General features: G+C 41.6%; 1 protein-coding gene across 1 annotated transcript; it reads right to left on the reverse strand.

The window, feature by feature from the left end:
- Nucleotides 1-346: 346 nt before the first annotated feature.
- On the reverse strand, nt 347-11,107 carry E2F8 (E2F transcription factor 8). The gene is made up of 13 exons (XM_030451297.1): nt 10,924-11,107; nt 9,844-10,119; nt 9,397-9,553; nt 7,979-8,284; nt 7,160-7,321; nt 5,818-5,979; nt 5,327-5,521; nt 4,426-4,504; nt 3,628-4,150; nt 2,672-2,890; nt 1,720-1,849; nt 1,268-1,584; nt 347-591 (listed from the first exon to the last, which is right to left on the reverse strand). The coding sequence occupies exons 1-13, from the start codon at nt 10,963-10,965 to the stop codon at nt 406-408; spliced, it is 2,754 nt and encodes a 917-aa protein (XP_030307157.1). The 5' UTR covers nt 10,966-11,107; the 3' UTR covers nt 347-405.
- Between the last annotated feature and the right edge of the window lie 3,540 nt (nt 11,108-14,647).

Consider the following 14,647-nt stretch of genomic DNA (forward strand, 5'->3'; position numbering starts at 1 on the left):
GAGCAAGACATTTTAACTATGGCCTTTTTGTTAAGACATAAAATATGTACACTCTCACAGTACTTTTCTTTGTGCAAAATCTGTACTGACTGACAGACTGTACCTTTCTGTACAAAGACACTTTCAGCTTACTTTGCATAGCAGAAGAGCAACACAAAAAAACCTTAGGCACATAAATTTGTTCCTATAATACTTCAGGTAAGCCTTTTGGAAAAATTATTAGACATTAACTTCCTCATTAAGAGCCAGTTTTTATTCTAAAGCATTAATTAAGGCTATTCCAGTATTAAAGTCTTGCCAATACATGTCCAAACCACACAGTTTCCATCGTACAATCCGAGATGTGTGCAGTGTGTTACCAGTAATTATGCTTGCTAACACATTCAGCAATCTGATACCCTAAAATTAGTCTTCTGACACTTCAAGTTTTCGTTGGGGGATATAGAGAGTTCCTTGAGAGATCCTATTGGTACCATCTTGATGTGCAGGTAGTGAGGACACCGTGTTGGGCCCCCCTGGTGTGCGGAAAAAGTTTTCTGTAACTGTCTGGGGCTCTTGAGATTCCTTTGGAAGAGAGAAGAGGGAAAGGTACTTTCATTTAAAGGGAATTAAAAAAAAAAAAATCTAGTTTTAGATTGTTGCAGGGTGCTAGCAAACTAGAGTTTTTTGTCCTCAAATTTAAAACTTAACTCTTAGCAAGATGAGCACACTTGTATTCCTAGATATAGCTATAAATATATAAAATCAACTGAATAAAAAGCTGGCTTCTCTAAACCCATCCTATCTCCTTTTTTAATACAAGTAGATCTTAAACAATACAGTATTACATAAATATATGGAGAAAATGCCTGTGGAAAAAAGTGTTCTTTTAAAACCCCATCCTATTAAAAAAAGCTAATGTTAAATACAAGGACTTGAGAGTAGATTAGGAGAGTAGCAAGAAGAAAAGATAAAGTAAGAAATGAACATTTTTCTTTAAAGATCCTCTCAAATTTATGCAAGGTCCTTCCACTGAAACAGTTCTCTCTTCACTTCTTCTAGCTGGTTCCACTTCCACAACAAGTAAGATACTTGTTCTTCCTTTCTAACCCCTCCATTATATTGTACTTACTCTGCCCTTCACTCCCAGCTTGTTGTGGGCATATAAAGATTTAAAAAAATGTTTAAAAAACCACCTTAAATATTTTATCTGCTATAAAGGAATAACTGCACTATTCTTCTCACTCAGACCACCTCGGTCAAGAAGTTGTAATATATTTTAACTTACCTTCTCTTCTTGAGGGTTCCTATTTCCTGAGCTATGGCTGACATTTTCAGGTTGTGTTGAGACTGGCTTGTGCTGGAGAACAGGACTTGCAGGAACTTGCACACCAGCAGGTATCAGTCCCACATGTTGCAGTGCAAAGTTCAGAACTGAAGAACTTGGATTTGGGGCAGAACTGGGATCACCTGAATTGAGACAGGAGTTGCTCAGTACAGGTGTAGCTGCTAGAGAAGTTGGTGACACCATGATATTCAAGGGTGTTATCTGAAAAGCAGGAATGTTAACTGCTTTCAGGTCAGATGTTGTCACTGGAATGACACCTGAAACAGAAAAATCCAGTGTTGAAGGGGATTAAAAAATTGAGACTCAAGCCATTGGGTTGTGATTTCATTACCTGAGTAGGATGAATCTGGCTCCACAGTCCTTTAAGCCAGACTATGTCATTTAATACTCACCAGCAATGGGTGAGCTGTAGGTAGTGCACTGCAAGGAACATATTGCAGCTTTCTCTGTATCAGGAAAACTTGTCTTGTTGCCATGGGTGCACTGAGTGAGAGGAATAAGATAACCAGATGGAAAAAAGGTCTGGAAAAGAGAAAGACAAAACACGTAATGAAGAAAAGTTATGAAGTTCTTCTCTAAAGTTGTATCCCCCTTGCCTTGTTTACTCTTCATCCTCCATATTCCCAGATCCTATTTCCCATGCCTCTACCACCTTCTGTCTGAAATGGGATGGAACTGACTGCAGGACTTGCCTTTTCAAGTAACACTGCCCTGGTGTGCAGAAGTCAGCTGGCATCCTCAGTGAGGAACTGGAGACACATTTGGGATTAACACTGTACAATTAGACTAAGCAAAAGAGAAATCCTGATACTGCATAGTTTGTTTTTTTTTTTTTTTTCCAGAAGAAACATTTGGATCAGTAATCATGGCATAACCTCATTCTTGGATTGTTTTTCATAAGACAATTATTGGAAATCAATCCTTTGGCATTTACAGGTTTTGTTTTTGTCAACAGAACTGTTCTTGATGGGAGTTCTCTCCAGTATTAAGTCTTAACTGCAGAATGCCAGATTCCACTGATGAAGAGTTTCTTGTGAGCATGTTGTAGATCAAAGTATTTGTGACTAAAAATACACAAACACAGGACTGGGGTCTGTCAGGGATCTCAAAATTGCCTTCATCTACTTCGTATTAGTTGGGATCTTCATCCCAATTGAAAGTCACTTCATGTCCTCTTATTTGTGTACTTAATGCTGAAATAGAAGTCCTACATTGCTACAAAATAAGGTTCTAAAAGCACAATAAAAATAATCCAGCCAAAGACAAATAGATCTTTTGCAAAGACTCCAAGTGGTGTTTTCCCAGGGAATGGCAAGATGTGCTTTGGTGTCTGGCAATGCTTACCTCAGGAGCAGGAATAGCAAATGCTACAGGTATGTCTTGTTTAGTTTTGATTTTGTCCTCATCTTCTGGAATATCTTCTCTTTTATGTTGATCATAACAACTTGCAGTGTTTTGAACTAATGGTTCAGTTTGCTTCTGTCTCTCTTCCTGAAAATTGTCCATTTTGTGATTGATTTGTGAGCTACTGGAAGGTGGGCTTTCATTTTTAACAGGTTCTCCCTTTCAAAAAGGTACATACAAAACCAAAGTCAGACATTTTAAGATGCAATATCCTTGACTGAAGGTCTACAATGATATTTGTACAATTTAATAATAGGAAAGCAAGCTTTCTTCTTTCTCCTGATCCCCAGGTTTGTGCTATAGAAATTTCTAATCAATAAGCCAACCAGTTTCATGTTATGCCCCCTCACTCCTTCACAGCTACTGGATGTTTGACACCACACATTGTCAGAAGACCCTGATAAAAATTCACAACTGTTTTGGCAATCACAATTTAAAGCAGTCCAATAATTTACAGAGACACTGAAACCATCAGCAACTGGGGAGCAGAAAGCAATCTAGACCCAGTTTCTCTGTATGCATCAAGTGTATCTGAACCTCCTTGGCTCTTCATGTGCTGTATTATTTTGTCTAAAGTGTAAAATATTGGATAGAAATGTTTAGAAGGTAATTTTGGGACATTCCCTGTCCAGCAACTTTTCTGCCTTACGTTGCATGCTATGCATTCTCCCTGATGCTTTGAAAATACCAACAAGATGATGTGATATTTATATATGTGTGTATGTAAAAAAGCAAAAACCAGCCCCCCAAAAATCACAACTCATGAATGCCATCCCTAGCATGACATTACCTAAAATGCCTACTCATAGTGGTGGGCTCCTAAGACACTTTGAAAATGAGTAGGTTGGCAACATCATTAAGCTGTAAAATGGCAGGATAAAAATAATTTAACTTACCACAGAAGTATCAAGGCTTTCCTCATCACTTTTACACCTTTTAATTAAATTTTCCTCTTGTAATGCTTGTGATCTTTTAAGGCACCGCTGTGATGAAGCTTCTGCTTTTAGAGTTGGTCTTTCTTTAGCTGTCAAGGATTTGGTTGGATTATCTGTTGCTATCTGATTGTCACCTTCCTCAGTGGTTAATTTATTTAATACTTTTGAATTGACACTCTGAATTCCAGTTACATTAGCACATGGCAGAGGCTGCAACATGAAACTGGGGCTGTATGTTGTCACAGTGTGGGCTTGGGAAGGGTGCAGATAGATTGCATATGAAACACCAGAATGAGTATGAGGTAGAATTACTGGTGAGACTGAACTGTGGCTGGGAGGACAGACCCCGAGCTGTGGTGTGAGAGTTGGCTGCTGAGAGGGTGCTGCAGGCTGAGGAGGTTCAGGCCTGGGGATTGCCTCAGGGGAGGGCAATTCACCTTCCAAGGCAGATCTTGACAATTTCATTTTCATCTCCTTTGCTTTCCTTCACAAACACAAAACAAAAAGCCCAAACATATTTTAATACCTTGGCAGGGAAATTAATGCCCTGACAAATTATTTTCTGCAATATAAAGGTTTTACATGAACTTGTACTTCTCAATCCACTAAACAGAAAATAATAAATGAAAAAAAAAAGAGCCTGCAGTATCAGGGGTTCCAGGTTTTTGCAGACTATTGCCCAACTCAAACTGAGCAGAGCTTTAATTTAATGGCCAGTAACAAAATCAAGCTTTCCACCTTAACACTTGTAGAACTTACTTTGATTGTCCTTCCTGCTTAGCCATTGCTGGAACCTGAGACACCTTGCTTGGAAAAGGTGGTAAAGTTTGATCAGTACCTGGTTGGAGGGGGAGAACAAAACCAAAATATGAGTATATCAAATGTAAAAGTTAAATTCTACCTTGGGAAGGCTGTGATATTTAACATGGCACAAATATTTAATGAGAAAACACTAAGACTCCATGTTATTCTCAAGCTGCAGCTCCAGTTTGGTTCAGTCATTTAGATAGTAGCTTACCTCAAATTCTAAAACCTTTTCTTCTCTCCAAAGAGGACACCTAACAAGAACATGAACACTGATAGCTCATTTTTGGCAATTTTATGGAATACAGAACTGCTCAGAGAATAAGATCAAAGGCAAAGTTTCCATAGCAAAAGAGGGTTAAGAGCAGTTCAAAGCAAGAGATCCAATATTCAGAGAATCAACTCTACTACACAGTTTGTAACCAGTGACATCACACAAAGTCAAAATAGGAATAGGTAAAAAGAGATTTAATATTCTTCTTAAACCAGAAATAGTGATATCCCACTTCTTGTGTATTTGGTGTGAAAGAGGAGGCTAGAGCTTTCTACAGCATTTAATTTGGTGCAGATCTCAATATATTTACATTTATGCAACTCCACAAGCTGACTGGATTTGGTCCATCAAACTGCTGAACACAGCTTTGCCTTCCCAATCAATCTTGTAATGCCTCAGATTTATAGGAAACATGCATTTTCCCCATCTTGTTTATTTTTTGACATTTAAGACACTTCTCTTGTAAGAAGCCATCCACATCTCCTGTGACAACATGGCAAGTTGTGTATTTAATGCACAATTACATCTGAGTCAAAAGCAAACTTAGGAAAAGATACAGAAAGATATTTTTCAGCTACTTACTTGTACTGATTTTAACTGGACTGGTTGGAGCTGATTGGATCTTTCTTCTGTCATTCTCTATACTTTTAACTAATTTTATTAGAGAAGGATGGCGAGTGAAGTTTTGCTTTCCTTTTGAAGGAAAAAGGTTTTTTGAACACTGCTCTTTGGAAGTGATGGACTCTGAAATTGGTGGGGGACAGGTCGTTGAATTTGCTTCAAGTTTTGTATCTTAAAAGCAGAAAAAAATTAGAGTCACTACATCTGATATGCAGATTGAGTAATTAAAAGCAGTTATCTGAGCCATTTAAGTACTATCAAGGACTAGCAGCAGCAAAAATGGAAATGCCAGTCTCAGCATGAGTACATTACTCTGTGGGAATAAGTGCTGCTGTGCTTTCAAGGGCAGTGATGTGACTAACAAAGGCTTTCTGCTTAGTTTACTGTCTTTTGGTAAAAAAAAAAATAAATCATTTCACTAAGAAAACAAAGAAACAATCAAAATCATCAACAGAACAGAATGAAAAGACACATACCTTGGATATTTGGCAAGACCTCAGGTCCTGTCCATTTAAATGCTGGTTTTCTCCCTCTCTCCTCTGTAACATGAACTTTCTTGATGAGCTCAAGGCTACTGAGAACATTTGCTATGTCATAAAGTCTCCTAATTTTGGCTGAAATAAAAATAACAAATGTAAAGTACAGCAAGTCCAATTAACATGTATCAGGTTAAAAACACTGTAACACTCTCCTCAGGGAAAAACCTTTATAAAATTTTTGTAAGAAGAGTTTTGTGAAATAGGTGTCATTTTGCACATTCTCAACTGTTTTCAGGTTGAGGAAAAGCTTTAGGCAGCTGTCAAGTGACTTCTGGACTGGTATTGTGCTTAGGTCAAAACTTCTGCTGCTGAAAATTTCAGGTCTAGCAAGTCATGAATCTCAGGACTCTGCTTCCTAACCAGGAACACAGTAAACCAGGTGATACCTGGAATGCAGATACATGGACAGAATGCCCTGAAAATGCTTTTATTGCAGGGTAGATGTTATAGAGGAATAAAAATGAGAAACAAACAAAAAGCTCCTACTGATTACCCATCCTCTCTCTGTGGCCATGATGCAATGGAAAGGATATTATTAACTAAAACCAGTGAGGATCAGCTTTCTTATAACATTGATACAATTCACCAAAAAAACCCCAAAACAAAACCCCCAAATGATTCTGCCTGAGAATCAAGGGATGGTGTAATTTACAATGAAACCCACAATTAATTCTTGATGCCTCAAGAGCAGGCATGTTTTTGATTATTAGAGATACACAGCCCTAGAAGGACCTTTTCATTTGAATGGAGAGCAAGAGGAGGAAGTGTGCAGGGAACTGAGAGCAGGGTGAAAGAATGAAGAAATAATTGGCAGTTGCAGCACTGGGTTTCACTTCCTCTCACGTGTCATTTATTAGCAGGACTTTGACACAATTTCTTTAGGTTTTGAACAAGGAAATTAGATAACCAGAAGACAGATGTGCATGAGTCTGGGACATCTTTGATGAAATGATGCTGAAATCTTTGACAGACTGCTTGAGGAAAGAGAGAAAGAAATTCTTAGCAGACTGGTGACTTTACTTGAGGAAAGAAGATTTAATGGACTTTTTCTTATATGTGTTCATTATGTATCAATGACTATGCACTGAAAACTGTGCAAGGTATTTTGTGTGTTTTTAGAGCCTCAAATCTACTTATGGATGGAAAAAGATAATGGTATTTTACACTACATCCACTTGTACAAGAATATTCCTTTTAGATACTGCAAATTAGAATGAGATCAAAAAGCAGACAGCCACAGCAGCATTTTACTTACTTTTAAACTTGCTTTTATCTAAGTCTTCTAACTGGTCTTCTCCAATCAGGATTTTAGCAGCAACTTCAAGGCTTACTATTTGAGGAGTTGATACAAGGAACAGCATCACAAATTTCTGACTCATCACTCGCAGAGATTTGTCTTTCCTGCTGTTTACTGATGCTGCAGCAACAGGAGAGAGGATTAAAGTGTTAAGTGACACACCAGCCACAAACATTTATAAAACACTGAAGAAATGTGTCAGTAACACATTATAACAAAAAACAACACAGCAACTAGGCAGGGTTGATGTGGACTCCACAATCCTGTCTCTACATGGCAAGAATGAGATAATTAGGTGGATACCAAGTCTAACTACAGAGACCAATGTTTCCCTCTGTATACAGTTCCTATTGTCTGACAGCTTGTGCTCTGAAAGATGATTAACTGAAGGCTATACAATGTATTTAACAATCCCTAATTAACCTTGTTTTCCTGAATCAAACCTAAATAAAAAAAATGGATTAACGGAGTAATTGGTAGTTTTGGCTTCTACAATATTCAGTGGTAACAAATCCTGCAATTGGATATTATATTAGGTATGTCTCATAGTTTTACCTGATGACCTCTTGCTCTTGCACTATAAAAACAAAATAAATATGAAAGAACTGAACGAGAACTGAAAGAATCTAGAGCACTTTTTCTCACCACAGGTGCCTGTCAAGCGGTGTCGTTTCAGGAAAAAAAAAACAAAATGATGTCTAGTGAATTTTTTTCCAAATTCATAGACATTTATCATTACAAGCACATATTGTTCTTGGCATTACAAAGAATTATTACCAGCACGAAATTCCATTCCTGGGAGCTCAACAAAGGACATTTCTGAATGCTCATTTGAGCCAAAAGGTCTTGCCATTTCTTCGTTTCTTTCCCCATCGAGATCAAACTCGTGCTCGTACTCTCTTTTCTTGATCATCTGAATTTGTTGGGTATATTTGTTCTCTTCTCCAACTTTTTTCAAAGCCTGCAAGGTTTTGGAGAGGTTATGTCTCCCATGCCAAGCATATCTGTTCTTGGCAAGGCGGCTCACCATGTGTAGGCTCTCCAGCACGTTAACAATATCATAGATGCGTCTGCGTTCAACATCTGAAAACAAACAAAAAAAGATGATGACCATGACATCTCTGCTACTTAAAATATGCTTTGTCATACATTTAAACATCATTTGTCATGTTTAGGATTGCTTTCCTATACTTTCTCCTCCTCTTAATGTATCTCTAAGTTGTTTTTCTTTCTCCTTACAAAGGTTTCTGAAAATAACCCTCGCAGACCTTGCCAGCAAAGAAAAGAAAGTGATTCTCTAGATAAAGAAGGATTTGCTTTTCCACAGTTACACTTGGTTTACAGCATTCCTTAAGAAATAAAACTTACTGTTGCCAGAAGAGCCATTAGATGAGTTTCAATACAGCTTTAAAAAAAAAACAAAGCATTTTTAATTATTCATTGCATCAATTTTAGCTCATCTCATTCAATATCCTTGGAAATTCATAGCAGACAACAGTTTTGTAACTTGCTTTTATTTGTTCTTCTACTAACACACTGTCCTGTTGTCTTTTGTCTGTTAATTTCTTGGGTTTGACTGGACATTTTCTAAAAGAGATGTTACTCTGTACAAAGTAAAAAAAAATAATTTAATTTAAGTTGAAATTCACCCTTCTTCTGTGTTGCCCATATTCTGAATGTATTTCTAGCAGAATGATTTATAACTATCACCAGTGCTATAATCTACAGAATATTGTAATTTCATAGCACCTTGATAAAAATAAAACTATAGTTTAATGTTAGCAACTTGGACTCTTGGTAGATCATTAGTGTGATAAAAAATGAGAAAGTTAAAGAGTAGAAAGTAGTTTCTTGTTTTCATGTCATGACTGGACAGGAAGTTGTGGGTTCAGCTAAAAAAACAAAAATTCATCTTAGCCTTCATCTTTATGTCCAAAAAATTGCACCTGGTTATTTGTAGTATTGGCAATAATTTAGATGTTTAAAATCAAACATTGTTCCAAGTTTCTCAATTCAGATCACTGAAAAAATTTTAGCTTTTTAAAAGAATAACTTTAGAATTTAAAGCTGAGTTTAAATAAGTTTGAGAGTACACAGCAAACATTCAGAATTTTACAGAGCAAAAATGTATTAATGCAAATGGTTACTGGCACAGTTGTATGAAGAAACACATAATAGCATAGACACCAACTTACTAAGCTCTTCAGCTACTTCATCAAGTGAAATGTAGTTACTCTCTGCAGTGCTGGGGTAATCAGGATATCGAGCTAAGAATTTATGACACAGTAATCCCAGACTTTTCTCTTTCCGACTTGGTTGAGATTTTTCATATTCATCTCCTGATAAGTGCTCCTACATGGAAATAAAAACAGAAGTTGAAATTTTTGTACAATATGTACACATAGATATTTAACAGCCTCACTGTGAGCCCCACGTTCTCCCTTTGTCCTCAAGGGTTGTGAAATGAAACCAGCAAAGTGTTACTTGTTGTATGTAAACAAGCAATATCCTTATGTTTGGTAAATATTCCAAACTATAAAAACACCGTGGTATGTTAATGGATAACTTTTTATTCTGAATAAACAGCCTTCAGCTAACTTTAAAAAAAAAAAGTAAATAAAGAAGACCCCTTTACAACATACCTGCAAACAGTGTTTTGCCTGTAGGACCTCACTTGTGTTGTTTGACAGTTCCCTTCTCTGTTCTCTGCTCCTAATCTCAGGACTAGCTGCACTAATCAGCATTTTCAGGTTTGAAGTAGGTGTCCATGGATCTGCTGGAGGGATTTCTTTAGGCTTTGGGGGTGTGGTTAGAGGCTGACAGTCAGGCTGTATCTCTGTCAGTACCGAAAGTGAGGTAGCTGCTTGTTTCAGAGGAGTTTTCAGTAGGTTTCTGCATGGCTCGGAAGAATGATTTTCCTACAGAGGAAGAAAGAGAAAAACTGTGATGTTAAAAAACAGAAAAACAGGAATTTATTCGCTCATAAGAGTCATTGTGGGAAGCTGTGACTGCCCCATCCCTGGAAGTGTTGAATGGGGCTTGGAGCAACCTGGTCTAGTGGGAGGTGTCCCTACCCATGGCAGGGGGGTTGGACTAAGTGATCTAGAAGGTCCGGTCCAACCCAAACCCATCTGGGAGTCTATGATGACTGATACCAATTGCATTTTTAGGGTAGCTCAAAGGTTGGACTCACTCTGAACCAGCAAACCCCTTCCCTGAAACCATTTTTTTTCGGTGCCTTTAGCAAAGACACGGGGCCTGTGGTGGTCTAAAGATAATTTTTTTTTTTTCATTTCTTTCCCTTTAGGGAAAATACAGTCAGGATGACCGGCGATCAGCAGCACAAAGCTCTAAAGGACGAAGGAAACCCCTTTTCTTAAGGCAAAAAACCAAGAAAAGAGGTGGGGAGCAGCACAGCTCCTCACCCAGCAGCCGGATAAAGGTCGGCGGGGAAAGTTTTGAGGTGATTTCGTTCGGGGTAGGAATTAAAGCCAAGGTGCGAGCCGCTCGATCGCCGCCATCCAACGATTTTTTCCCCTCCGCGTTCGTTGAGGCTCCGGTCCCCTCCCTCCGCCCACCTGCGAACGGCTTGAGCGCGGGCACCGGGGGCTGTCACCGGGCACAGCAGCCCCCGGGGACTGGGGGGAGAAGGATGGGGGGTTTGTGGGGGCGATACCGGCTGCCCTTTAGGTTGCCCAGGGAGGCGAAGCAGCGGGAATTACCTTGTCGCCGGTGCCCATCTTCTCCCCGCCCGCCTGCCGCATTCTCCCGCCGCGTATCCTCAGGAACCGCCGCCCGCCGCCGGGCTCCGCATCGCAGGTCCAGCCGGTTCTGCGGGAGGGAGGAGGGAAGCGTTAAGCCGGGAAGGCGGCGGGGGGACTCTTCTCTCCCCGTGACGAGCAGCAAACCGGGCAGGCGGCGCGGATCCCCCCCCCTTTTCTCCTTGCCCGGTTCCCGCCGCTCTCCCCGCCGCCGCCGGGGTCCGATCGCCTCCTCCCGCCTCTGGGCCCGGCCCGCGCCCGCCGCCCAACGGCTCGGGCCCCGCCCCGGGCTCTGAGGGCTCCGTGCCGCCGATTGGGCGACACCGGCGGGCGGGGCCCTTCCGGGATCCGGTTTAAACATTTGGCGCCACCGCTACACTCAGCGAGCTGCTTTTCCCTCCCGCCCTTCGTCCGGCGCTCACCTCAGGAGACGTGGGAGCCGGGGAACACCGGGATCGGTACCGTCTCCGCTCGGTCCGGTCCGGTTCCCGCCCCTCTGCGCGGCCGCTCCCGGTGCGATTTGAATTCAACCCTCGGAGCGGCCGAGAGAAGATGGGGGGGGTGTGGAGGAGAAGCGGGAGGGGGGGGTAGGGAGGGGGGGGGATCTGCTCAGCCAATCAGATCTCACCCCCCCGCGCCTCGCAGCCAATCGGAGAGCGGCGTTCCCGGGCCGTTCCCCTCCTCCCGCCGCGGGCTCGAGCCGGGCCGGGGGGTTTGGCGGGTTGGAGGCGCGGGAACCGGGGCGCGCGGGGCAGGGCGCGTGACGCCTCTCCACTCCGCAACCCCCCGCACACCCCTCACACCCCTCACATCCCCGCCTTCGCCTCAGAGGGGATCAGCAGGGGGGGTCCCGGGCCAGAGGCGGTAATTGCTTTAGCGGGGCTCATTGTCTGGAGAAGCCTTTTCTGTCAGAAGCCGCCTACCCGCTCCCCCGCTGTCCCTCACGGGCCGCCGCCCGCTCCCCCGTTCGTATCGCCCCGTGGCCTTTAAACTCTGGAAAACGCCGCAAGCCGCCGTCCCTCCCGCACCCACCCGCCCCTTCTCTCATCACCCGCCGTGGGCTGGGACTGCTGGAAATTCCCAAATCGTGTGCTCCTCGCTGTGAGGAAAACCTTATCAAAAAGGGAGGCAAAAACAACAAAAAGAGGCGGTTTATTAACTCACCGATTGCGTGGCTCGCTGCGGGGCGGGATGCCTGAGCCCTGACCTGGCGGGGGGTGTGGGTGCCCCCGAGATAAGGTGCGGGGCAGGAGGGGCTGTGCTGCTGCTTATCGCGGGTGTTGCGACACTGCTGGTTGCAGGTAGGAAGATTTGAGGTTCAAAAGTGGTTTTTTTGGGTCTGCTTTACTTAATCCGAGAGGTAGGATTGGTGTGCAGGCAAGACTGCTCAGTGCAACAGTGTAACCTGGAAACCTGTTAATTCTTCACCCTGAATTCCAGGAAAACTTCACTCCTGGACACCACCAACCACCCAACAGCCAAAGGTTATTTCTCTTGCAGTATCTCCATGCCTCACCTTAAATAATTGAGGTTTAGGGTTGGGTGGATGTTTATTCCTTGTTTGTGCTTTGTTACAATAGCTGGGTGAGACTTCTGGTTTTTCTTTCACAGTTGTGAGGTGTAATGGAAAGGTTCTGTAACACAGTTGGTGTGTGAGTCTTAAGAGGCCCAATTGTAAACACTAAAAAATGGTGTGTTTCTATTTTCCTTTCATTGGGGTTAATTAAATGAGGAGCAAATGCATTAATGTATTTCAGCAGTCAAATTGGGGGGAAAAAGAAAATCTTTTTCCTCCGAACTGTTACTTCTTATGCTGAGCTTTGGAAATTACCCTTATCCCCCAGTCAAGAAGCCATTATCTTTGTTCAAACACATCTAAGTATCTCCTGTGCCCTTTGCTCAGGGCAGATTTTGCTAGACTGGAAGTGAGCCCTCCTATCTGTCCCTCTTGACACTATCAGGGCTTTTAAAGCAAAGGTTAAAAGAATCGCTAAGAACATTACAGATACTGAAATAATTATTCTGTTGGTAACCTGTGTGGTTGTCTTTAGCTGCCTTTGCCTTTTTGAGATGACAAAGACCTGGAGCAATTCCTTGGTGTGCTGGGTTGCAGCCATCAGTTTAAGCTGTGCTTCATTCTGCTCTTGCCTGAGTTGCTTTCTGTAGCCCCAGGTCTAAGAAGCTCTCCTTACATTCTCTGCTAGGCACCTTTTAAAGAGGAAAGGATAAGGATTAAAAAATTGCATGTCCTTGCCTGGGAAGCAGAGGCACCAAGTTAACAATAGGTCTTTTAATGTATAACCTTGGAGCCTTTTTACATGATGGTTCCCATGGGGGATATTTGCTAGTTTTGAGTAGTGTGCTGGATCAAGGTATCACCTGGTGCCAGAAATCAGTGCTGGAGAGTGATCTGTAATTTTATCTATGCTGTCTCAGCTCAGGAGTTACTTGAAGGTTCGTTGAGTGGATGAAAAAAGTGTGTGTGATATATCCTGGTGGTTTAGTCAAATTCAGTGGCTGATAATCTCCAACTAAATGCAAGGTGGTAAATACATCAAGAATACATCAACTCATGTCTGCATTCTAGCTAAACATGCCTCCTTATTTTATCCATTGATATTTTCCTCTTCATGCAGCATCATTAGCTATGTACTATGCTAAAGAAAATGCTAAAGAAAGCACTATTCTGGTTTGCTTTGCACTCTCTGTTCAGAGTTGTACTTGTTGAATGAAATGTTGTCAATAAGGGATTTGTTTTAGCAGGAGCACAAAGCATCAAGGTTCAACATCTTGTGCTTGTGTGCTCCAGAGGTGTGATGCAGTATTTCTCTCAAGTGCAGTTGCAATCAGTGCTCAAATGCATGAAGAATTTTACAGAAATAATTCTTCCCAGGTATTTCTATCACCTACAGGCTGCTCAGGAAGGTGGTGGAATCTCCAGCCTTTGGAAACTGAATTTGCCACAGCTTTTGGCCCTGCTGCCTGTTTGTTCAGACTCTTTTATGCTGCTTTCCTCACTGGTTTGTGAGTACTCCTTCTATGACTGGAGCTGTGAATTTGAAAGCAACAGTGGCCTGGGGGAGCTTTGCAGGAAAATGCCTTAGGTTAGGTACCTGGTTCCATGGTTGAAACTCTGCTTGTGGGAAACATTGCAAGTGCTGCTATTTATTGCATACTTCACTTTCCACTGCTGTGTTTTCTTGTAATGTTTTTGTTATTCAAGTTGTTTCAAAAAGTAGTAGATATCTCTTTTTTTATTATACCTTAATTCTAATATCTGATGGGTATCTAGGAGAAACTGCAGCCCTCTGCAGCTGTGTACTTCTAGCCAAGAAGTTAATGACCTAAGCAGACCCTGAAATACCTCAGAAATCTCTCAGAGTTGGCTGCAATATTTAATATACTTCAATTTTAAGCATAGGTAATGAAATTTTTACTTCCATAAAAATGAAAATAAGGCAGAGTAGATTCAGAAGTACAGCTCAGCAGTCAGAACCCACAGCTTTTTCCTTATTCAGATGCTTCTGTAGTGTTCATCTCTCCAATCACTTCCAAGTTGTGTAATAATTAGGATTATAATCCTTCTCCTTTTGTTGTCCTCATCTTCACTTTGGTTTATGTCCTAACAAAAATGTATCTTCACCTCAGAACTGAGAATAAAGTTTTCCAGAGTGTGAAGATCACT

The sequence above is a fragment of the Calypte anna genome, chromosome 5 (genome assembly GCF_003957555.1).
Source record: "Calypte anna isolate BGI_N300 chromosome 5, bCalAnn1_v1.p, whole genome shotgun sequence".
NCBI lineage: Eukaryota > Metazoa > Chordata > Aves > Apodiformes > Trochilidae > Calypte > Calypte anna.